General features: G+C 46.7%; 1 protein-coding gene across 6 annotated transcripts in view; it reads right to left on the bottom strand.

Annotated features, from left to right (window-relative positions):
- Positions 1-25,900, bottom strand: part of SLC6A14 (solute carrier family 6 member 14) — a 60,603-nt gene that overhangs the window by 23,458 nt on the left and 11,245 nt on the right. Inside the window, exons 11-14 of one of the 6 annotated variants that reach the window (XM_049827527.1) lie at positions 25,134-25,233; positions 24,786-24,895; positions 23,577-23,744; positions 22,227-22,973 (exon numbers count right to left, since the gene is read on the bottom strand). The exons of 3 other annotated variants lie outside the window; for them this stretch is intronic. In XM_049827527.1, the coding sequence (XP_049683484.1) occupies positions 22,824-22,973; positions 23,577-23,744; positions 24,786-24,895; positions 25,134-25,233 (528 nt within the window). In that variant the 3' untranslated portion in view covers positions 22,227-22,823. Of the gene's footprint in view, positions 1-22,226; positions 22,974-23,576; positions 23,745-24,785; positions 24,896-25,133; positions 25,234-25,900 lie in introns of those variants that run through there. 2 more of the 6 variants (XM_049827524.1, XM_049827523.1) reach the window with 2 other exon arrangements.

The following is a 25,900-nucleotide window of genomic DNA, read 5'->3' as shown; positions in this document are numbered from 1 at the left end:
CGGAAACACTTTAAAAGCGGTTATTTCTACTGGCGTTTGTATAGGTATGTAAAGCGATCAGTTAGGGGCCGAGCTTATGAGGGCAAATGTAAAACCCCAAAGTCATTTCTTTTGCAGAGGCTGTTCATAGGCGTGATGTCAGGCTTAAAAAAGAAGACGCCTTTAATGTCACGTCTACGCCGTCATCTGTTGCAAGAGGACATCTTCCAGCCGGGGCTGCGTGGCCGTGCGCTGACCAGCAGAGAGCAGCGTGCGCTCGTGTCTTCTGCTCCGCTCCCAGCACCCGGGGAGCGGGGGCCTGCGAGGGGTCGGCACAAGCCCCCGGCCCAGCCCGGCTCTGCCCGGGACGCTGGCCCGCTCGCTCGCTCGCTCGCTCGCTGCTCCGTGGCCCTGGAGACTGCATTGTAAAGCAGCGGCCGTGAAGCTGAGTCATTTGGCGCTCGCTCCTGCCTGGCTGGCGGCTGTTGAACGGTGTCGGAGCTTTGAATCGGACTGGCCCTGTCGAAAGGTCTTTTTTATCCAGACCCAGATGTGTGGAGAAGAGAGCTGGTGCTCCCGCTGAACTCCTGCGCGGCTTCGAGCCGAGCCTCACGGTAGCAATAGGGCTGCCCTGTGACAGCCACTCTGGCCTCTGCGGGCTGGAGTTGACCACGGGTCATCTTGGCAGACCGGTTGTCCCGGTGAGCGGACCTTTCCAGCCCCACGTCGCAATTCCGTGACACTTTGTGCACCCCCACTCCCCAGTCCCCAGAGCTCCCCTGAGCCTCACGCTGTTCTCGTTCTCCACGCCTGTGGGCGATGTGGCCCTGCTGCGGTGTCCCCTTCCTGGCTTTGTTGTCGAGGGTTTTGTAGGAAGCAGCAGCACGGACCCAGAAGCAGCATGCGTGTTCGTAAGTGAAGGCTTTATTTTCTTGTTTCAGCTCTAAATCTAGTTGTCCATCATTTTGTGGGCCTATGGCAGGGCTTTGTGTCATTGCTTGGCTCCAGGTCCACGGCCGTGGCTTGTTTGATGCGGGCAACCGTGGCACCGCAGTCCAGCTCCGAGGGATGGCGCATCTGCACGCAGTCGTAGCGCGGCTGTTTGGAGAGGGATGAATGAGAAGCGAGAGGTACCAGGGTGTGAGCAGAGCTGACTTGCTGGGGAGCTGCACAGGAGTGAGGAGGTGGTTGCACAGCCCATCTGCTGAGGGCAAGATCACGTATTTCCTGTGAGTCACCTTCTGAAGGGGTTGGGAAAGCTCCACAAAAGCTGGTGCAGCAGAAGATCCCAGAACGTTCAAATTGAAACTGGTCTTGAAACAAATTAATGCCTGCTGGCCCCAAAGAAGTTACTGGGGCAAAAGGTTTTACAGTGTTGGAAGAACCTGGTTTCAGTGATTTCGGTGACGCTTGCTTTTTCGTCCAAATGGTCTTTCTTTTGGAAGGTTAGTAAATACAGACTACCAAGTACCGAAGAAGGAAAATATTGCAGTTTAAGAAACACCTCTTGAAACGTAAAAAATTATTTTCTCGGTCTGAGCTGCTTTGGAAGGGAGGTTGACTTCTTGATTTGGAATGAGGAAATTGTTGTTACATCTGTCTGAAGGATGACAAAAGTCTTTTCCAATGTAGTGCTGTGATGCAAATAAGGCAAATGCTGGCAGAACCCTTTAAAGAAAAAAACATGTTACCCTAATGATGTCAGTTATTTTTTAAAAGTTAGTGTTTGGCCATCCCTGAAGGGGATTTGGGGAGCCAATATCTAATCTCAGGTTCCTGTGAGTCCCAGGAAGGCTCCAGATCCTCTGTGTAGATTAGCCTTTTTGGGTAGACGATATAGGGGAGGGGAAGAAATTAACTGAAATCTATGGGCTGTACTTAAATGGCACCTGATGAAAGGAACGAGGAAAGAATTCTATATATAGCACTGATTGTTCCCGCGTAAGTGTTGTTCATCGATCTTTGTAGATTACTTGTAAAAAGGGGGGGTAACTGGGTAGATTCTGAGCCTGTACAGGGCAGCAGACCAGCTCCGGTCCTGGCTCTGGTTCTCCTTGTCCTCCCTCTTGCCCCAGTGGGGGAGTCTCCCACTCTGCTCAGTGATGCAGAGGGAAATGAAATAGGTGTGGTCGGAACTGGATGTGGGGAGAGATTTTCCTCCATGGTGAACGGACCTGGTTCATCAACTCATGCTGACTGCAGCTGCAGCTTCATGTGGAGCCTTTTGGCCAGATGCAGTTTCAGAGGTCCGTGTTCCCACCTCCCCTCCAGCTCTGGTCCCGGTGCCTGGTTAGCAATACCGTTGAGCTTCTTGCTGTGCGAGAAGGAATGACCTTCCTCTACACGGGTTTGGTGTGACGATTTGTTTCAAAAACAAAAAATGAACAGTGCTGGTAGTTTTTGTCACAGGATCTTTTAGTAGATCCCCTGAAGGCTAGAGCCATAGAAATCAGATGACTCAGAGGCAGCAGCATCTGACCAGGCAGGGGAGGAGGTGATGTGGGACTGAGAAGCTATGGTGGTGAAGGGAAGATGGAGCAGTGGGTTAAACTGGATCTTCCACTGAAGGAAATGCCGTGGGAAATGGCAGCCTTACCTGAGCTGACTCTGCTCGATCGAAGTCAGGCTGACTGATAGCACAGCCACAGCTGCTAAAAGAAGGTTTTCGTCCTCAATCAAACAATCTCAAGAAGGCTAGAGATAAATTTCTTGAACTGATTTATCCGTGCATGGTAACTAACTCAGCCCACTATGAAAGCGTAAAGCTGCACCTCAGCGAAGCATGGAGTCAGCGTGGAGGTGAAACGTGCACGTGCATCTCGAATGTCATGTGCCACTGCCTCAGCCCAAAAGTCAAAGCGGAATTGAAGAGGTACACTGAAAGCACCAAAAGACAGCCTGAGCGTTGGAATAGGCTCTGCTCAGCAAGCAAGTAAAAGGAACAAGGATTTTGCTTTGCAAAAATCAGGGCTGTGGAGCACAGCCAACAGCCATCTACGGAAATCACAAGGGGATTGACGAAGGGGACTAAGGAATGGCTATTCCCTACCTGCAATAGTTTTAGAACGAGAGAAAAGATGGGAACTTCCCAGGTGGCAGCTTTAAAGTGAAAGGAGGAGTGTTTTGTCCCATGCTCAGCCCAGCGCTGGAGCTCTTTGCCAAAAGGTGTGGGTACTAAACGGTTGCATGGCTTCAAAATGTTTCAGGAAAACTAATGAAAAAACCCCAAAACTCAACAAGACTCTACCTCTGGTTCAGGAGACTTTGAGAATGCGAGGAAAGTGGGTCTGTAGTGCTTCTACTGCTCTTACGCTCTGACCCTGGGTGTCTATGCCAGGCTGGTGCCAGAGGCAAGGTGCTGGCCTGGCCTGGGCCTTTGGTTTGATCTCATACAGCTGTCCTGGAGAGCAAACCTTGAACTGTATGTGATTCATATTTGCAAATTTTAACTCATTTACAAGAAAATGCAGATTGCTGCCAAGAGAAACCTACTGAATTCTCTCTCTCTTGTGCGTGCTCTGCCAGGCACAAACAGATTCGTGTTCCACAGAGCCTGAACGCAGTTTCATCTGGACATCTGCCTGTAGTGCACAGTCTCCTGAGTTCCAGACTCGCATTATTTCTCTTCAAACAATCAGGAAGACAGAACTTCTTCTGGAGCAGACTCTCTTAGTATAACCAAAGAACAGGGCAAGCATGACTAGATCTGCTGGGCAGAGGGTTTTTTTTCAACAAACCCGATAAAAACATTCCAATGAACATTTCTGCATAGGTCGTAAAGTTTCTGGCAAGCTTTGGCCAGTCTGCTCCCCTTGGAGAGTGATATGAGAGCCTCGATGATACAGGATGGAGCTGGTTCCCATCACCTGGCTGTCGGGCTGGGCAAAGCTTGCGGCTGCACAGTGCCCACAGCTGGCCCCAGCCTTTGGCTGGGTGAGAGCTGACCATGCTGCTGTGGGAGACCTGAAATCATGCAGCTGGAATCCAAACCCTGGGGCTGATCGTAAACCCTTGCCCCAAATCTCCAGAGAGTCACTTTGGTGCCACCAAAGGAGACCTGTCTGCTTCTGCTGGGACGATGCTCCAGGCATTAAGAAGCTGGGCAACTGTACATTCAATTTTGGAGGTGCAGACTTTGATTAAATCCAGGATTTACAAAATAAAATCAAAAAGAATGGGAATCCAGGGGGATGGGCACAAGCAAGGAGAACTGTCAGCAAACTGTGACCCAGCCAAATCGGACTTTCCAGCCCCTCCCTCGGAGTTTCAGCAGGGCTAACTTCATTAAAAGAACTGAAAGACACAGGCCTCGATAGAGAAGCATCTCCATCTGCTCTGAGAGCTGTGCTCCTCTGGAGCTCTGCAAATGCTAACGGATACGTACTGCGATCTGCACTTCCATCAGCCAGAGCACTTTCTGAGGACCTTGGCTGTCCGGCGGCATTGTCCCACAGAGTTTTAACAGATGCTCCTTCTGCACCCCAAACCCAATAGAGAACTGGCTAGCGTTACACTTCATCTACCAGGAGTGGAGTAATTTTCCAATTTCAAAGCTTATACTTCTATGAAATATGAATGCACGTTGAATTTCTCCTTCATGTCACCTTCCTGAGGGCCACCGACGGTGCTTGACATGTGCCTCCGCTCTGTCTGTATGTGTGTGTGCGCTGGAGTGTTGCCAATGTGGATGGAAGAGGCAAACCAGCCTTGTTCTCGGTGGCTTTCTGTCACAGGCTGGGCTGCAGGCATCCAGGCCCCCACATTGCTGCCTGGTGCACTAGCCTGCAAATCGCTGCAGGAGCAGGGGTTGCTCTGCTCCTGCTGAACCCCAGTGCTGCCTCTCAGTACTCCCACTCGCCTGACACTGGGGATTACATTTTTCTTTGGTCAGTTTTAGTTTTATAAAGAATGTATGAGACATTTTCTTCTTTTGAGCCAAGAGGCTATCTTCAGTACAGAGAACCAAGATATTTCTGCATTTCAACTCCATTGCAGCAACATGGTCACATTGACTCCAGCTGGCAACGACAGCATTGCTTAATGGCTCCAGTGCAAACAGAGGCCCGGGCTCAGACTTTAAAGCTGGTTGCAACAGTAGAGTCGCCTTTTCATTCTGGAAGTGATGAATGGTTTAGGCACGGTAGGCAGGAAAATAAAACCTGTCGCTGGAAGACAGATGAGGGCAGCATTTCCCTGTAATGTCAGCACATGCCTGTTCCTCTTTGAATAGGTTTTCATCCTATGTTGGCTGCTAGTGTGTAAGCTCCTTCCAGAGGAGCCTTGCCAAGTGTTCTGGTTCTTCATATGAAATCTGGGGGCCACGTTGCTTGTGAGGTCTGCAGAAAGTATAGAAAAAACAGAGGCAGTCTTTGCAACTCTGAGAACTCATTTATGTTAAAGAGGTTTGCTTCCCTTTTGTAATGGTTTCTTGAGCATTGCTTGGTTTTACTTTGTTGATTTTTTTTAATTTTTTTTTTTAGTAATTGTGTACAGCGAATGGTGTATTAGCTGTTTCCCTGGGTTTTTAACGGGATGAATGGCCACAGTAGCCAATGGGCAACTGTGTTGAGGAAACGAAGGTGCCACAGAAGCGGGCAAAGGTCCTGCTATTGTGTTTTTCCATGTTGATGCTGTTGCCTCTTCCTCTGTTCATGTCTTCCTTGTGTCATGACCAGGCCCATGATGATGTTTAACTGCCAGGACAGTCTGGGAAGTCTCCAGCTGGTACAGTTGGTCCTGGAAGGCTTTCCCGAAAGAGCCAACTCTGGCCCTTGCACCTATCACCAGTGTATGCAGACCATGTGGCAGATTCCTGGGATGCTTAGAGTTCAGTTCACTCCCCTGGGCCAGATAGCAGGCACAGCATTCCCACAGCTGGGGTTACTCAGTAAGATGAAGCCAGCAGTGGCTAAACCCCTCTCTCATCTCGCTGCAGTGGTGCAATGGATGAGTTCATATTTTACTTGATTCTCTGGTCCTGCTTAGCATGCGGCAGCACCGAGCCGGCACTCCTCCCGCTCATCCGGAGTGCTAAGATTCATTAGCCTGCATCTATCAGCTCTTGCCAGGGAAATGGTGAATAATGAGGCCTGGTTCAGGTAATGAAATGATCTCCCCCTCCCATCTGATCACATTGCTGCTCATTATTTCCTCGGTGTGTTATTTTGCTTCCCTGGAAACTTGTTTTGTAAACACTGACTGTGCAGTTATGGTCGAAAGTCAAACCTCCCAGCAGTGCTGCAGGAGCCTGGTGAGCCGTGTGGCCTGGCTGTTTGTCCTACCACATGTGCTTCATCAGCTGATGTGAGGATGGAGACAGCCCTGCTCCTTTGCTGGAAGGTACAAGGAACAGCACCAGGAAAGGTGCAGCCCTTGGCATCCATCATGAGCACCTTATACCCACTCTTCAGGTATCAGTGCTGTGATTTAGCCTGCCTAACTGCCCTTCTTCTCTGGCATTGAGTTTCTCAGGGAGATCTCTACCAAGATTCCTCTCCATTTGTAATTAGTTAGCCGAGGAAAAGACACATTCCCCTCATTTCTTCCTTTATTCCTTTTCTTCTAGAGTAACTTGCTTGAGTAACCAGAGCAGTGCAGGCTATTCCAGACATCTCATATGAGGACACGAAAACTGTTTCCTTTCTAGGGGAATGACTTTGCTTGTACATCGTAGTATTTCATCTGCTTTTTCCATGGCAGCATCCGCTTGGCAGCCTGCAGTCACCCTAAGTTAAACAAATGTATCCAGAAATCCTCATCCTTAGGACCAAAATGTTGACCTTGCACTGCGTGGTCTTTGTCCCATTTCTACAACACAGGCCCTTGAGGTCATCCAGTTTTCCTAGATGATCTTCTCACCAATCTCTGTATGAGCTTGGCGACACACCATCCCCACTTTAGCCACTTCCTTCTCCAACTTATCTCTTTTTTAAGAATCTCCAGTTCTCCAAGCATAGTATTTGTACCCGTGAGAGATGTTTTAGTGAAGTCTAAGCAAATGAGAGCTGCCCACCCAATGTGGGTAGCACACTGGAAACATGTCGTGTACCTATAATAAGCTCTGTTCTTGAACAAATTCCTCTTTCAGTAAGACAGCGCATTGCAATCGCTTTGCCTATGCGCTTCCATGACATACATAGTGCAGAAAATGCAGGACAGCTTTGTGTTATTGTCGAAGAAGTAAAGTCCTATTTATGTAGGATGTCATTTCTTTTTCTGCAGCTCCTCGTCCCCCTGTAATCAAGATGTATCTTCCCAGGATGAGTCTCTCATTTTCCTCCTTCTTTTTATCTCTTTACCATACTATATAGGCGCACCAGTAACTGCCTGGGATTCCCTTGTGCAAGGCACTGTACAAACAAGGAGAAAAGGAATCGTCAGCCCAAGTCTAAGCCGTACAGTAGTATGCATGAGCCGGTCCCTAAGAGTGCAGGCAGATGTAGCCAGTGGTTTGGAGAAGGCACCATCAGTGAGATGGAGGCGTATGGTTGAAGGGTGCTGTCCCATGGAGTGAGGCTGCTCCTGAGGCCTGTCAAGAAGGTGGTGTCGAAGTTGGTGACAACGGATATTTTGCATGGAGTAGCTCTCCCTCTTGTTCATGGAGTGAGGCTTGAGCAAACTGGTCAAAAAGGAAATGGCCACAGCTGGCTCCTATACGAAGTGGAGTTTGAGATGTTAAGATTAGAGAGAGGGAGAAGGCCAAGGCTCGTGGGGCAAAAAAAGACAGGAAGAAAAGCTTCTGGCAGAGGAAGATGTAGGCATTTATAGATGTGACTTGGAGGTCATCTGAGTGTCTTTGACCAATATGACTGACACAGGCTCCAAGGCTCGTGCTCATCTCAGCTTGGCATGTACAAATGCTAAGCCTGGAATTTCATTAGAGAGGTGGAGAATGGAGATAGTGTTAGTCAAACAAGTTACACTTCTTATCTTTCTTCCACAATTAAGCTTGAACTTTGCCTCTTTCTCACCATCCTGATGTGAAATTGGAATTTCTGTTGTGATTGCATGTGGCTTAGGTTTTGTGTATACTGGTTAAATGGTGTCTGGGTTACATATCAGTTGATAGAGAGAAAAGGAAATAGCCAACACACACATAAACACCTTATCTACTACATCTGAGCTGTGTTCTATGCCTGCCACTAACACAAAAATGAACAGGATTTGGCCCTGAGTGCATCAGTCTGAGAAGAAGTGCCCAACATTGCAAGGATAAGAATCTCCAAATGATCCTTATCTAGGAAGATTCATCTTTGCTAATAAGAAGCATGAGAACCCACTCCTACCTCTCCTGATGGTAATGGAAATGCCTACAAACAAGGGACACTGCTGTAGCCAAGAGGACCCATAATCCACACTTGCTTCATTCCCTTCATCAGCTCCAGGTTTTTAGCTAAGGTGCAATAAAATATTTGTTGGATACAGGAATGTGGTTATGAAACGTCTTAATAGGAGCCAAATTCAGTGGAGCTTGTAAACTGGACCTAGAGTTGCTAATCTCTACAAACAAATACTGAAAAGGGACTTGGGATGGGTCTGATATGCCCTTAGTACAAAGCGCAGGTTTATAACAGCTGGTGTCGGAAGGACAAAGCTCATGGCAGCAAACCAAAAGTTAGTCATTGCTCTGGCAAAGCGCTGGCATGACCTTTCCCAGGGTTTGCGATGATCATAGAGAGGCATACAGAGGCAATGAAATGGCATGTCACGTCAAGCACAGGGTGACTTGGCACATGCGGCAGCTGCCTATTGACAGGCAGAAACATGGGTTAGCTGCTTAAGCTCGGCTTCAACACAGAGAGGCTGATGAGCAGCACATATGGCTCTGCCCACCACGTCTAGCTGCCCTGCCCATCAATGCCAAGGACAAATGAGGATATGACTGCCCCGCTCGCCTATATGGGGCAATCTTGAGCCTCCCTCCTTCTTCTCTTCCAAGGACTTCAGTTTGTCAAACGAAAAAGGTGCCCATGCCAGTGACAGCGATGAGAACTTGGAGCGTGGCAACTGGTCAAGCAAGGGCGACTACCTGCTCTCCATGGTGGGCTACGCTGTGGGCCTGGGCAACGTCTGGCGGTTTCCCTACCTCACCTACCAGAATGGCGGAGGTACCTGTATTGAATGGCAACATCGGGTGGGCACATCTTGCTGTCCCCAAGAGAGAGGAGGGCCAGATCCGAGGGCCAGCCCTGAGGTCAGGCTCATTTTGTCAAAGCTGGATGTGAGCATCACCCTGGGAACTGGGATAGTGCCCGCTCATGGGAATGGGAAGAGGAGCAGGAGGCATCCCTGTGCTTTTTGGGTACCAGCTGAAGAGGCAAATAGTATTTAGTTTTAATTGCAAAATTCCACCTCAGAATTCCAGAGCTCTTCTGCTTTACTTGTGAGCAATATGCATCTTTTTGTCAATGTGCCAGTACCCTCTACTTCGCTAAATAGCTGTTCTCCCTCCCCAGTGCTTACCTCCCTGATATGTTTATAGAGAGCAATTGAATCCCCTCTCAACCTTTGTTTTGCCAGGCAAACAAGCTAGGCCGGAATAATTGCCCAAGCTCAGTAATTATCCCCATCAGATAGTTGGGAAGTGCGAGGCAGAGAGAGCCTCTACGAGCTTGCACAATGAACTAGTGGCAAAGCCAAACAGAGGCCACTGGCTTCCCCAGCTGCTATTCCGGAGTTCTGTCTACCTGCCAGGCAACCACTGGTAACTAAAGAGAGCGTAAACGCCAAGTAACTGCGGAGGACTTGCTCGTATGTACTTACTTGCTCTGCCTAACAGTCGTTGGAAGTCAAATTCTGGACTGTAAACGCAGCACTGCCCATACAACTGCACTGCATGCGCACCAGGTGGCATTCATGGTACAGGAGTTTTACCGGAGTGAGCTTGGCTGGCTTGCATTACTCATGAATAATGAAGAAAATTGTGAAAACAAAGTAACTCGTGATATCAGCCCTTCAACTAGATGTTTCGTTTCTTATGTGCTGCAGCAGAAAGCTTTGCATTTGAAGCATATTTGTGCTGCTGCTTGTATCCTGCTCTGTGCCCCTTGCCCATGATTGATAAAGACAGCTGTTACATCCTTGTTTCGAAACACAGGAGTAATCCAGTTAATTCTGTGGGACTATTTACTTCCTTAAATTACAGCAGGTATTTGCAGTTCCTTGCACAACTGGGTCCTCGATTGCTTGAAGTTCACTGAGGGAGGAGAGGACAGATTTCTGCGGGGATATCAGGTCACGCTTAGGAAACCCGTGCTCTCACTTTCCATATCTTTTGTGCACACCCAAAGACGTGCCAGTCCCTTTCACAGAACAGGGCTCACGTTGATATCAGGTTAATGTGCACTTCAAAATGGCCTCCAACAAGAGCCACGCTGCGATGCTGTTTGACACAGGAGTCAGCCAACCATAGAAAATAATTTTCATGCTTGGACGTCCAGTAGCTACTCTAACAGGGCAGTTGGAAATCACAGCTAAGTACGTGAAGGAATGGATCTGATCCTTTTTAAACTAAAAGCTGGCAGATGAAATAGAAAGCAGGCAAAGCTGATGGTGCCTACAGCTGAGCTGTGTCCCTGCTTGTGTGAGAGCAGTATGTCTTTAAGAGTTTTTGTAAAATCCTTTGAACTCTGTAAAAGAGAAGCCATCCCATGTAAATCACCAGTTCTCCTAGTAATCTGTGTCTCTTCATCGCAGGTACTGTTTAGCCTTAGAGAAAACAGGAATTAGAAACAAATCTCTCTATTCCACAAAAAGCAAAAAAACCCCCACAGTGGGATATTTGAGGCTGGGGGGAAAAGGGGAGTATAAAATGCGATGGAACTGTGGTGAATACTGAAAGATTCATTGTTTTCCCTGTGTGTGTGTTTGTGGGTTTTCTTTCCCTCTCTCCCCTCAGGTGCTTTTCTAATCCCATACACCCTGATGTTGGCCTTAGCTGGCTTGCCCTTATTTTTCATGGAATGTTCCCTTGGGCAGTTTGCCAGTCTAGGGCCAATTTCCGTCTGGAGAATATTACCGTTGTTTCAAGGTTGGTATTATTATGTTTCCTTAGATCTTTTTTATGCTACTAATAAGCAGATGTGAAATAATGATTTCTTCACAAAGTTACTAATTCTGAGAAGCTGGTTTCTGTGTAGAGAGTATTCCCAAGCTTAGAAGTTCAGTAGTATGTTCCCAGGTAGATCTGGGATCATATCCGTCATTTCATGTCTTTAGCTTTTCCCTGTTCGGTTGCTGTTCACATTTATTTAATTATTTTTTTTAATTTTTCCCCAAGTAGCCTTTTAGAAGTCAAGTGAAGGGCATTCTTTTTTTTTTTTTTTTTCCCCACCCAAGTTTGGGGTAGTTAAGACATTGTGTCTTTCTCTTTCCTAGGAGTGGGCATCACAATGGTCATCATCTCAACATTTGTGGCGATCTACTACAATGTTATCATTGCTTACGCGCTCTACTACTTATTTGCCTCATTTCAAAAAGTGCTGCCGTGGTCGGACTGCTTTTCCTGGGCAGATGAGTTCTGCAGCAAAACACGACTAGGTACTGTACTTAACAGAGAGGTCTTAATATTATTGTTTTGGATAATTGCACTTTGTACTGTTTTCTGGGAGAAATTACAGGAGCAAGACAGCTACCCGCAGCTTGAAAAATCCTTCCTGGTGTTTTGTCTCTGAACACACAGGAGTGATGCTTGTCTGCTTCCCTGGCAGCAGCTCTGGGTGCTTGGGAAATCTACAGAGAGCTGGGCTGAAACCTCCTTGTTGCATCCTTTTTATTCTCCTTTAAAACCTAGGGTTTCTTCTAGTACGTACAGTCCTCAGAACTACTGCATTCCCATTTCATCAGGCTTCGTGGCAAAGCACATACCTTCCTGTCATGAAGCAAGAGTATTGCTGTAGCTTTTATCAGAGGTTCTTTCATTGCCCCTTGCCTCCTCTGTGGCTATGGTAATCCTGAGCACCAGTGAGGCACTGGTTTCACACTTTATTATCTTTTAGAACATATCTCCAAACTATTGTTCTTGATGTTTGGCAGCACATGTATGGTCACACACTTGTTATCTCACCAGTTTCCATATCAGACCAGTTTAAGGCAAAAGGTGAAGTTGGTGAGGGAATTACTAGTTAGTAGCTGGAAGCGTGTTGCCAAGTGTTAATGTAATTGTAAGTCTCTTAACCATGTATCTGAAAATCTCTTCTAAGATTTGTAGGTTTCATAGAATGAAGTTGAGATGCTTTATTTAACAAAAAAAATGTTGATGCTTGCTCATGGGCTAAACAAAAATATTTTAGCTCAAAATGTAGACGAGACTAGACTAGACTATTTCAGTTGGATGTGACCTACACTGATCACCTAGTCGAACTGCCTGAGCACTTTAGAGCTGACCAAAAGTTAAAGCATGGTATTAAGGGCATTGTCCAAATGCCTCTTAAACACTGACAGGCTTGGGGCATCGACCTCTTCTCTAGAAAGTCTTTTCCAGTCTTTGACCACACTCTCATTAAAGAAATGTTTCCTAATGTCCAGTCTAGACCTCCCCTAGCACAGCTTTTTACCGTTCCCACGTGTCCTATCACTGGATCCCAGGGAGAAATGATCAGCACCTCCCTCTCCACTTCCCTTTCTCAGGAAGCTGTAGAAAGCAATGAGGTCACACCTCAGCCTCCTTTTCTCCAAACTAGGCAATCCTGAAGTCCTGAGCTGCTCCTCATAGGACGTTCCTTCCAGCCCTTTAGCAGCTTTGTTGGCCTCCTCTGGATGCATTCAGGGACCTTCGCATCCTTCTTAATTTGTGGTGCCCTGAGCTGCACATAGTACTCAAGTTGAGGCTGCACCAATGATGAATACAGCAGGGTAATCACCTCTGGTGATACTGTGTTTAATGCATACCAGGATGCGGTTTGCCCTCTTGGCTGCCGGAGCACACTGCTGAATCATATTGAGCCTGCTGCACCTCCTGATCCCTTTCTGCAGGGCTGCTCTCCAGTCATTCCTCTCCCAATTTATACTTGTGATGTTTTATCTCTTTGTTTGTTTTACATAAAATTATCTCATTCCATTTTATTTAAGATTTTCTTCTCCAGTTAGTAGAAGAAAGATGTGTCACTTTTTTAGGTATGTACAGGTTCAGTTATAAAAATAGACAGCACATTCAAAGAGAAAAAAAGGCTGGCCATTTGTCTGATTCCCTCTAAATATCATATATACATGTGACTAGGAGGGGAAGGGGGAATTCTTCATGAGTTTTGTAAACACCACCTCCCCCTCAATTATTCCCTGCAAATCTGTTTAAAAATCAATCTAACTAAGCTCAGTTGTGCTATTTTCAGGTGTGCAAATTAGAGGCAGAGTCAACAGGAAGCACTTGCTCCACACTGTAGGATGCCAGGATTCAGGGTTTGAAAAAAATTACAATAATAAAAAAAGTTATCTTCTGCTGTCACAGCCCAGACCTGCAACTCAACTTGCTTCTCTCTCAAGGGAAAGAAAGTGCCCCAGTAGAACAGACTTTTAATTCAATGTGTCAGACAGAAGAAATTCCCCACATCTAAATCTCAGTGCAATGCAGACAATGCTTACAGCAAAGCAAGGGGCTATGGGGGGGTTGAGTTGAGAACAGGGAAGGAGCAACCAGAGAATGACAACACAGACGGGCACTGGCAGCCTTAAGGATTTGCAGTGGATTTGCATGGATTTGTGGATTTGCATGGATTTGTAAGTGCTAGAGGAATCAAATGGCCACCCTCTGCCTCCTCCCTGCCACAGCAGACAGTGATGACAACTGTGTGATGACAGCTGCAACTGAGCAGCTCTTGCAGACATGCTGGAGTTTCATGCTAGCAAGGCCTGCTCAGAAAGGTCTTGCTCTTGGATCAAGCGTTGCTCTCATTGCATCACTCCCACTTGCTTTGGTTACTGATAATTTCAAGGGACTTTATCAGAAGGTTGAAGGGACCGCTGAGTTTGAAATTCAGGCTGTGCCTTGCCCAGGAAATTAGCTTGGAAAGTTAGGTGGACCGGGAAGGGCACCTTTCACAATGGAAGCCTGGATTTTTTTGTTCTGGCTTATGCCAACATTAGTTCAGTTTTACCAAAAGCAGACATTGAGTGCAATATGTCTTTTTGGTGGCTTATGTAAGCTTTTGGCGCCAGCTAAGGGGCTGCAGCAAAGGCAGAAGTGGTTTGTGTGGGTCACGGTGTGAGGAGCACAAGTGGGAGAGCACATGGAAGTTCTCACTCCTGCAACCGTGTCCTGGTTTTCCTTATTCATTGGCACTGTGACAAGATTTATCTCAACACACATGTGTGAATGAATGGAAGCTCTTCTTCAGGGTTAGCCCAATAAGAGTTAAATATCTGGCAACATACTTGGGGTGTGACATTCCTGAGATCATAGAAGGTATTGTTTGTGCTTGAGACTGCAAGGTCACCAAGCATACTATATCCCACCTACTCTAAAACATAAATGAAACAGAATTAAATATTTAGGTTAAATATAGAAAAACTCTGGAGCTTCCACAGAGGGCAGACTTAAACATTTAAGTGCAAAACTTGTGCATGTAGGAGTACACAAGTCTACCAGAACTGATAACTGGTATAGCTGTTCCTGTTTCTCAGTATTAAAACTTCAGCATCAGCTGTAATACAGTAAGTTCCAAATTCAAATCTTCCTCTCAAATGTTTATATGTACTTAGCATATAGGTATATCTTGTAAAATCCTTTGAACTCTGTTAATATACAAATCCAGACTATTTCATTAGATGTGCCAGCTGCAAGCAGCAAAGATCCCAGGACCCACAGGAAATCCTCCATGGTATTCAGGGTGTTGTGATGAAGTTGCAGCTTTTACAATCAAGGAAATTAATGCATTGATGAGCTTTGTACCAGGCCACTGATCTCTGGAATAATGCACAATTGGACCACAGAGCAAAAATATGCAAAACCCTGAAAGGAAAACAAAAGCATCAGAATCCTAACAATTTACATTTTGACTCTGAGTTTGGAGAACCATTTAATTTAAACGTTTTCCACACCTGTTTCCCCAGCTGAGCCTGAGAAACACACTGACAAGGACAGACTTGTTGTTCACTTGTCACTTAATGATTTTCTTTCCTGAGAAAAATGGCATTGTCTTCAAAAACAGATGCTTTTAGAAATTCCTCAGTCCATTAGTCAATAGTTTAGGGAAAAAAGAAACCTAATTTTAAAAGATTGAACAATTCTTTGTGGAAACATCTTTTCCCCACACTTGTTTTAATATAGGGACGACTTACATTTTTTTTTCAGCTCTGGTGGAGAAGTCATGTACCATCGATCAGGCCAATAAACCTGCCAAGATCGTTAGGAGCCCTTGCACTGTGGGGTCAAATTTCCCCTTTCAGTGACTGGCTGAAGATGTAAGCAATCAATACAGGAGCAAATGTATCCTGGGTAACACAGGGGGAGGCACTACCCTGGGGACAGTTTGTCCCAGCAATGCACACCACAGTAGTCCATAACAGGGCCAGGTGCCTCCTCAGATTTATGAACTGTGTCTTGACAATCCCTCTACAGAGACATGAAACTCTTCCAAACACTCCTGGGTGAGACACAGGCTACCTGGAGGATGAGATTTACTCCCAGCAGCTTTTATGTAACCAAAGGGACCATCAGGGAAATGCATCTCCTAAAAGATGTACAGTCCTCCAGGTGCAGCGTGGAGAGGGCAGGACAGTGAAAAATGTCACACAGGGCTCTGCATAGTGCTCCAGAGGCTTTGGTGAAACAGTGTTGTCTTGGTGCCTTTGTTCAAACCACTGGCTACATCTGCCTGCACTCTTAGGGACCGGCTCATGCATATTACTGTACGGCTTAGACTTGGGCTGGTGATTCCTTTTCTCCTTGTTTGTGGAGACTCCACTCTGCAAAAGCAGCGACAGGAGGGGGAGAGTACTGCATGCCTTTTTTTATTATTTATTTTATTTTTTTCTTATCTGCATCCAGTTTAGGTGGTGGTGGTGAACATTAGCTCTCTGCTTTCTTGCGAACTCCACAATTAATCTTTTAAATTTAATTATCTTTCTTTACTTTTATTAACACTTGTGGACAACAATTACCCTTCCTGTGGAAGCAAGCTGGTGTCATTGGTGCTTGCTGCTTGTTTCACATTGTGGAACTCAGGCTGTCCACAGCAGAGCTAGTCATGCTTTCCCTGTTCTTTGGTTATACTAAGAGAGTCTGCTCCAGAAGAAGTTCTGTCTTCCTGATTGTTTGAAGAGAAATAATGCGAGTCTGGAACTCAGGAGACTGTGCACTACAGGCAGATGTCCAGATGAAACTGCGTTCAGGCTCTGTGGAACACGAATCTGTTTGTGCCTGGCAGAGCACGCACAAGAGAGAGAGAATTCAGTAGGTTTCTCTTGGCAGCAATCTGCATTTTCTTGTAAATGAGTTAAAATTTGCAAATATGAATCACATACAGTTCAAGGTTTGCTCTCCAGGACAGCTGTATGAGATCAAACCAAAGGCCCAGGCCAGGCCAGCACCTTGCCTCTGGCACCAGCCTGGCATAGACACCCAGGGTCAGAGCGTAAGAGCAGTAGAAGCACTACAGACCCACTTTCCTCGCATTCTCAAAGTCTCCTGAACCAGAGGTAGAGTCTTGTTGAGTTTTGGGGTTTTTTCATTAGTTTTCCTGAAACATTTTGAAGCCATGCAACCGTTTAGTACCCACACCTTTTGGCAAAGAGCTCCAGCGCTGGGCTGAGCATGGGACAAAACACTCCTCCTTTCACTTTAAAGCTGCCACCTGGGAAGTTCCCATCTTTTCTCTCGTTCTAAAACTATTGCAGGTAGGGAATAGCCATTCCTTAGTCCCCTTCGTCAATCCCCTTGTGATTTCCGTAGATGGCTGTTGGCTGTGCTCCACAGCCCTGATTTTTGCAAAGCAAAATCCTTGTTCCTTTTACTTGCTTGCTGAGCAGAGCCTATTCCAACGCTCAGGCTGTCTTTTGGTGCTTTCAGTGTACCTCTTCAATTCCGCTTTGACTTTTGGGCTGAGGCAGTGGCACATGACATTCGAGATGCACGTGCACGTTTCACCTCCACGCTGACTCCATGCTTCGCTGAGGTGCAGCTTTACGCTTTCATAGTGGGCTGAGTTAGTTACCATGCACGGATAAATCAGTTCAAGAAATTTATCTCTAGCCTTCTTGAGATTGTTTGATTGAGGACGAAAACCTTCTTTTAGCAGCTGTGGCTGTGCTATCAGTCAGCCTGACTTCGATCGAGCAGAGTCAGCTCAGGTAAGGCTGCCATTTCCCACGGCATTTCCTTCAGTGGAAGATCCAGTTTAACCCACTGCTCCATCTTCCCTTCACCACCATAGCTTCTCAGTCCCACATCACCTCCTCCCCTGCCTGGTCAGATGCTGCTGCCTCTGAGTCATCTGATTTCTATGGCTCTAGCCTTCAGGGGATCTACTAAAAGATCCTGTGACAAAAACTACCAGCACTGTTCATTTTTTGTTTTTGAAACAAATCGTCACACCAAACCCGTGTAGAGGAAGGTCATTCCTTCTCGCACAGCAAGAAGCTCAACGGTATTGCTAACCAGGCACCGGGACCAGAGCTGGAGGGGAGGTGGGAACACGGACCTCTGAAACTGCATCTGGCCAAAAGGCTCCACATGAAGCTGCAGCTGCAGTCAGCATGAGTTGATGAACCAGGTCCGTTCACCATGGAGGAAAATCTCTCCCCACATCCAGTTCCGACCACACCTATTTCATTTCCCTCTGCATCACTGAGCAGAGTGGGAGACTCCCCCACTGGGGCAAGAGGGAGGACAAGGAGAACCAGAGCCAGGACCGGAGCTGGTCTGCTGCCCTGTACAGGCTCAGAATCTACCCAGTTACCCCCCCTTTTTACAAGTAATCTACAAAGATCGATGAACAACACTTACGCGGGAACAATCAGTGCTATATATAGAATTCTTTCCTCGTTCCTTTCATCAGGTGCCATTTAAGTACAGCCCATAGATTTCAGTTAATTTCTTCCCCTCCCCTATATCGTCTACCCAAAAAGGCTAATCTACACAGAGGATCTGGAGCCTTCCTGGGACTCACAGGAACCTGAGATTAGATATTGGCTCCCCAAATCCCCTTCAGGGATGGCCAAACACTAACTTTTAAAAAATAACTGACATCATTAGGGTAACATGTTTTTTTCTTTAAAGGGTTCTGCCAGCATTTGCCTTATTTGCATCACAGCACTACATTGGAAAAGACTTTTGTCATCCTTCAGACAGATGTAACAACAATTTCCTCATTCCAAATCAAGAAGTCAACCTCCCTTCCAAAGCAGCTCAGACCGAGAAAATAATTTTTTACGTTTCAAGAGGTGTTTCTTAAACTGCAATATTTTCCTTCTTCGGTACTTGGTAGTCTGTATTTACTAACCTTCCAAAAGAAAGACCATTTGGACGAAAAAGCAAGCGTCACCGAAATCACTGAAACCAGGTTCTTCCAACACTGTAAAACCTTTTGCCCCAGTAACTTCTTTGGGGCCAGCAGGCATTAATTTGTTTCAAGACCAGTTTCAATTTGAACGTTCTGGGATCTTCTGCTGCACCAGCTTTTGTGGAGCTTTCCCAACCCCTTCAGAAGGTGACTCACAGGAAATACGTGATCTTGCCCTCAGCAGATGGGCTGTGCAACCACCTCCTCACTCCTGTGCAGCTCCCCAGCAAGTCAGCTCTGCTCACACCCTGGTACCTCTCGCTTCTCATTCATCCCTCTCCAAACAGCCGCGCTACGACTGCGTGCAGATGCGCCATCCCTCGGAGCTGGACTGCGGTGCCACGGTTGCCCGCATCAAACAAGCCACGGCCGTGGACCTGGAGCCAAGCAATGACACAAAGCCCTGCCATAGGCCCACAAAATGATGGACAACTAGATTTAGAGCTGAAACAAGAAAATAAAGCCTTCACTTACGAACACGCATGCTGCTTCTGGGTCCGTGCTGCTGCTTCCTACAAAACCCTCGACAACAAAGCCAGGAAGGGGACACCGCAGCAGGGCCACATCGCCCACAGGCGTGGAGAACGAGAACAGCGTGAGGCTCAGGGGAGCTCTGGGGACTGGGGAGTGGGGGTGCACAAAGTGTCACGGAATTGCGACGTGGGGCTGGAAAGGTCCGCTCACCGGGACAACCGGTCTGCCAAGATGACCCGTGGTCAACTCCAGCCCGCAGAGGCCAGAGTGGCTGTCACAGGGCAGCCCTATTGCTACCGTGAGGCTCGGCTCGAAGCCGCGCAGGAGTTCAGCGGGAGCACCAGCTCTCTTCTCCACACATCTGGGTCTGGATAAAAAAGACCTTTCGACAGGGCCAGTCCGATTCAAAGCTCCGACACCGTTCAACAGCCGCCAGCCAGGCAGGAGCGAGCGCCAAATGACTCAGCTTCACGGCCGCTGCTTTACAACGCAGTCTCCAGGGCCACGGAGCAGCGAGCGAGCGAGCGAGCGAGCGGGCCAGCGTCCCGGGCAGAGCCGGGCTGGGCCGGGGGCTTGTGCCGACCCCTCGCAGGCCCCCGCTCCCCGGGTGCTGGGAGCGGAGCAGAAGACACGAGCGCACGCTGCTCTCTGCTGGTCAGCGCACGGCCACGCAGCCCCGGCTGGAAGATGTCCTCTTGCAACAGATGACGGCGTAGACGTGACATTAAAGGCGTCTTCTTTTTTAAGCCTGACATCACGCCTATGAACAGCCTCTGCAAAAGAAATGACTTTGGGGTTTTACATTTGCCCTCATAAGCTCGGCCCCTAACTGATCGCTTTACATACCTATACAAACGCCAGTAGAAATAACCGCTTTTAAAGTGTTTCCGCACTATGGATGGGGCATTTTGGAACCGCGCACGTCTGTGCTCTCTTTCCTGACTGAAAACGTACTTGTGTTTTGAGCCAACCCAAAGGAAATGTACTTCTTTTCCACTTCCACTTTTCTCTTTCCAAGAGTTTTCCTTTCACTCCTGTTTAGCTGCATCCAAAGCAGAACATTTCTCCTTTTTTTCCTCAAACTAAAAAAGCCCAGACTCCAGGCATTTTGACCACCTGCTCAGCATAAAGCATCCTCCCTTACTAGCAATGCTGCACCGGTTGGCACTGCTGCTTTTTCAACCCAACAGACACCAGTATGTTGGGCACCAGCCTGGGTGAGCACTATGCCTGTGTCTGCTGGGTCCAACCTGCCTCTAGAGCAGTGCTGAGGGACACCACTTCTTCACGTAATCCTCGGGGGCTATTGAACAACCCTAGATGCTAGGCCAGAGTTGTGATGGGTGAGGAATATGAATGCCGACTCCTAAATACCCTTTGAGACTCCTCAGCAGATGCCAGTAGTCAGCAACATAAAGGGTAAATCAACTCATCTAAAGAGAGCGACAGAAACTGGATGTGCCAGGAAGATGTTAGACGTGCACACACAGATAGGGATCCCAGCTCTGCCTGGGGCCAGTACAGCAAACCTTGCCTTCAGAACTGGGGGATTTTATCACCTTGGAGAACGGAGAAAGCACCAAAATTGGATGCCCAGTCCTCAAGAAATGGTCTTCTGTCACTCTTCTGGGAGGCCTTGATAGCGCAACATCATGAAAACAAGCTCCTAGAAGTGCATAAGACAAGTGCAGAGCAGAAGAAGCCTCAAAGGAGCCCTGTGTGCAGCAGCAGGGGTTTCCTGCAAGGCAGTAGGTGGCTGGTATTAGCCTTCAGCATCTCTTTTGCCGAAACTTTCCTGGATTCTTTCTGAAGCTGGTTTGGCCAGGCTGTTTCCCTACCACCTCTTGGAGTGCTCTCACTCATTACTTGCTTAACTTCTCTCTCCTTCCCAGAGCTTGTCCCTTCCCAGGTATGAACTGCTGCCCACTAGGGCACTCCAATGGACGATGCACTGGGAGATGAGCACAACAGCTTTGCAGCTCAGCCTTCCTCCCACTCCCAGACTCTCCACACATTAGGGACAGTGACAGCACTGTTTTCTGCTGATTCGTGGCTAGACCACAACCCTAGAGCAGCTGGAGTGCAGAAAAGGGGTCATCTCAACCAGCTTCTGTTATAGGCTGAAATCCCACAGTGCTTTCAATAAATCCCTCCTCAATTACTTTCTGTATTTTTTGAGTCCACTCCAAAGCAGGGCTATTGCACTAGATCCTAACTTCTGTAAGAAAGGGCTTCCTGGAGGTTGAATCCTTCCAGTTCAATCTCCTAAAGGCTTCGGATCACAGAAGAGTTGATAGTACTTCCCTTCCCACCAACTCCTTCCCCCCCCCCCCCCCCCAACTCCATACAAAAGGCTAAAATCTCATTTTCCAGCTCCAAAACCATTAAAAACAGAAAATCACATTTTATTTGCCATAAAGTGTTGATTTGTCACAAAAACACCAGTATAAAACATACACCAAGGTATGCAGCTTGGGCAACAAGCCACTATCCACACTCCTTCATGTCCAGAAAGAGTGACAAAGCCCTGAGAGGAAGTGACAGCTACAAACCCTGCTGCACTGTTCCCATGGAAGCATTATCACAGTATGGGAGATGTTCCTCAGCACACAAAACGTATTCATTCAATCCATAGATCCTTTTTTCCTTTACCAGGAATTCACCTGTATTACGAGTGAAGTCAGGTTCTCTTAAACTAAGAGAACCCTCCTGCCTAGGTAGGAGCGAGTGAAGTCAGGTTCTCTTAAACTAAGAGAACCCTCCTGCCTAGGTAGGAGCGTAAGTCTGTGTTCCCAAATGCATTACAAATTTCCTAAGTTTTCAATAATCTCATGATTTCAGCAAGTTGTGGAGTAACAGCACTACAAGGCAGTTGTAACCTTCACTTGGGGTAAAGTTCTGCTTCTTTTGGCTCTACTGCAACACTGACAACACTGAGTCTTTAAAAAGCACTTTGAGTCTCCTTTGGAAAGGAAAACTCAAGCCTGAGTGAAAGATACAGAAAACAAACTGATAGGTAAAGCCTTGGTGAGTGTAGGAGAGCAGATGCAACAGAATTCAAAAGTTATCATTTCATTCTGCAGAGCCTAATGACAGGGTATGGAAACATGGGATTTTTGAATTACAGACAGATTAATGCTGAGCATGGGGCATGATGCAGAAGATGGCTCTTTGGGGATCCCAAGGGGAATAATGAGAAATAGAAAGAAGCCTGCTCTTCACCATGTTAAGGCCTTATTTCCTGTGATGGCAATTTTTTGCCACTCAGTATTCAGATGCACCGACAAAATACACACGCACTGTAGTCAACATCAAATCCTGAGCAGCCTCACAGCACTGGGCAAGGCTTAGAGCAAAATTATTCTTGTTCCCTGAGCTACGGTCCCAGGCAGCAGCACACCCATTCACCTCTCTGCCAACCTCACACCACTGCGGGTGGCAAAGCACAGCAGAAGGTAGCAACTGCCCATAGCACATAAGGGCATGCAAGCACAGAACCTTTTGGCTCAAATTTCCTGTAGCTGGGAAGCACCAGAATGCGTCTGTATTCTCTTCCACAACCGTATCTGCAGTCCAGCTGGATACTGGTTGGATGGGGTTAAGCGTGCCCAGTCCATCAGCCTGGGAAGCCTGGATTGCATTTTCCTGCCCTCTCCACCTCAATGTCTGGGGAGATCTCAGTGTCTAATCTAGCTATTCCTCCCCAAGCATATAGCACCAAAAATAAATAATACAGCTCACTTTCATTTGGGGGCAGGGTTTTGAAAGGCAGGGGGTTCATTTGCTTTTTCTTGTTGTTGTTTTGCATTGTCACTTTCTAATAATTAAAGAAAAAAAGCACACGTAGGTTAAAAATTTGTCATCCAAATGGCCATCTCATTGTTGAGTGTATACGAAGCCAGACACAGTAGGAATCTCGTGTTCCTTTTCCTTTTTGGAATCTACGACATGGCTGTATCTTTCTCCTCTGTTACATTCCATGTAGGGACCCCAGTTTGCAGCGGGTCTGCAGCAGCTTACAATGCGCTGAAAAGCAAGAAAAAGAGCATTTAGTGTCTTACCTTAGTCTGGGCTATTGTGAAAGTTCAGTAAAGCTGTAACTCTAAACATGCTCTGCAGCTCAACAAATGGCAAACAAATCAACAAAGTTATTAAAAATCATTCCAAACATCCTTGGGTTCAGTGGATTCTGGACACTGAAGTCAAACAAGCCGGGAAAGCTGTGACCAACAGGACTCTGGCAAAGCTTGGCAAGAAGAGCATACAGCAGATCTTGCACTTGCTCCTTTCTGTGAGGAATGGGAGGCAAAACTCCAGAAAATGATATGGGGATAGAAAGAGATAGAAATACTCCAGAGAATTTAAAGCAGCTGGAATAACAGCAGAAACCATGAAAATCACCGTTGAATGTGTGGCTGCACTCCCAGAGAATTAGGCTTTATCTTCTTATCAGAACACAGTAGGGTAAATTTGCCTCTGATGCAACTGCCAGAGGGGTGTTTTGGTCTAAAAATCCAATTAATGAACACCTCAGGGTACTGAACGTGTTTGGAGAAGACAGCACAGCTGTTCCTGACAACGCCAAGGAAAGCAAGACTTGAGGCTATGACACCTTTTTTGCACCCTTACCTGACAAAGGTTTCCTTCGGCTTTAACTATTTTTAGAATAGCGGCGATGGGAATCCAGATGACGCAGAAGATGATCATGCACCAGCCAACGGCAGTTCCCCAGGCCGGATATAACACTGAGCCATAAGTAGGAGGTGAAAACGTGACCAAAGACCAGACCAAAATTGCCTATAAAAAATGGCAAAGAGATTAAGAGAGAAAAGCAGTTGTCCAGCTAACTTGAACTTGCACCATATTTCCAAGTTGGTTAAAAAAAAGGGCCATCTACAAATCCTCCACATTTCCCTCTTGCTTTCCGAGTGCAAGAACCGTTGGGCAGGATTTGGTGTTCAGTCACGGCCAAGCAGTAACACTGAAGGACAGGGCTGAAAGACAACACTGATACGCACCCTAACACTTTAGGCACATCTCTGCTTAAAGAGAACGTGATCTCTGGGTTCTGTTGAAATCTCACGTTGGAGAACATGCAAGTTGCTGGATGAGCCCAGTACCTTTCTCTGGATGTTTTATATGTTCCCATGTTCCGCTATTTACAGGCAGATGGGAAAGAATCTGAGATCAACTGTTGGCAAATATTGCTGCAGAAATAAGATGTTTTAGGGGCAGCATTTTTTAAACTGTAGTCCGGACAGATTAAAGGCAATGTGCTGGCCAGAGTGACTTGGTACTGCTCCTGGATTTGGGATGTTAATGGATTCTCTCACAGTAACAACAATCCACCATCACCACTCACAATTAGAAGTGCCGGAGTAACGAAAAACTGAGACACACATAACAGGACATAAAAAGGTCTCAGACAGGGCAACAGCTGGAAACCCAAAGAGCAAACCCAAGCCAGGGATCTGTCCTGAAAATGGGACTCCCCTCAAAGGGGAAAAATCTAGGTTTTCAAAACATTTTCTCAGTTGGAAATGAAGATAATCCAGCTGCTAAGATGGACAATCTGGTTGCTTTGTGTGTCTCCTCAGAGGGCAGACCCAGCTCGCTAGCAAGCAATCCGAAGGTCCAGCCTCTCCTGGAGAGGACCCAAGGAGGAGCGGTATGTATCGGAAAGCACACATAGCACATAGTTTGCTTCACTGGCACAGCCATACCCGCTCTTTATACATAGGGCCTGGGCATTCAGCCCTGAATCTTCACATGGAAACCTCTTCAATATCAAAGTAATAGGTTCTGTCACACTAACACAATCCAGTCATCTGCACTCACCATTAACAGCACAGGAGTAATGAAAAACCAGCACATTCTCCACCACAGCCAGAACAAACGGCTCTTCTTTCCAATCATCATTTCAATGTCTTCAATGAACCTGTTTCCTCCTGTTGAAAGACCAGCGTAGGGTGCACTGTAAAGCAGGTGCCTCCCTTGCAGGTGTGGTGCCTCACAAGGGATAGAAGAAAGGCAACGGTCACAGGCAGTTTCTCCAGTTTGGTGGTAACCATTAAAGCTTTTCAGCCAGTTAAGTTATAAAAGCTTTACAGCGGTAATTAATGTTTAATATACACTCTGCCTGGGATTGCATAGTCAAATCATGGATTTTCAAGGCAAATAATTTACCGTAAATGTAGATGACGCCTATTATCTCCAGGACAGCTGCAATAAGGATTCCCCATCCAGCACAAAAGTGATCTATTAGGTTAACCCAGTAAATTCCTGCCTGTAGAACAAAAAAACAAAGAGGTAGAAATGTACCCAGTCCCAGTAACATCTTTATGCAAATAAAACAAGTTGCGTTGCTCAAGCCAGTTTAACTAATCACCAGTCTGAGTTTCTGAAGTTCCCAGTTCTCTAGGCTAAGTACACGTTTCTGAACATTATTTCCTTTAAAGATCTCTATGTCAAGTGGAAAAACACATCCGACAAAATACTGTCGATCTGTATATCAATAACAAGATACATGTGTACACAAAGTATATATAGACAGCTGAGAGCAAAATGTAAATTTGGAACTTACTGTATTAAAGCTGATGCCAAAGGCTTAACACTGAGCTACAGCAACAGCTATACCAGTTATCAGTTCTGGTAGGCCTGTATACTCCTACACGCACAAGCTGTCCACGTGGGTTAAACACCGCTTTAAACACCAGCATGCAGTAGCAGGATCACAGAGCAGGAAACAAGCTTTAAGCCTTTTCACACTCTTGTGTTCCAAGACCTTTGCAAGCTTCCCTGCCATCACGTTTGCTTGACCATACAACTGTCTATTCACTCCAATTATCTCCTTCACATTCTCAGTCTAATTGCATATATAAATCTCCATTTCTACATGGGGTCATGGCAATGAACCTTTACATCCTTAAAAGCAATTGCCTCAAGAAGTTTTC

The sequence above is a fragment of the Accipiter gentilis genome, chromosome 24 (genome assembly GCF_929443795.1).
Source record: "Accipiter gentilis chromosome 24, bAccGen1.1, whole genome shotgun sequence".
NCBI classification, from domain to species: domain Eukaryota; kingdom Metazoa; phylum Chordata; class Aves; order Accipitriformes; family Accipitridae; genus Astur; species Astur gentilis.
The sequence above is the reverse complement of the archived record's forward strand: the minus strand, read 5'-3'. Positions and strand labels throughout refer to the sequence as shown.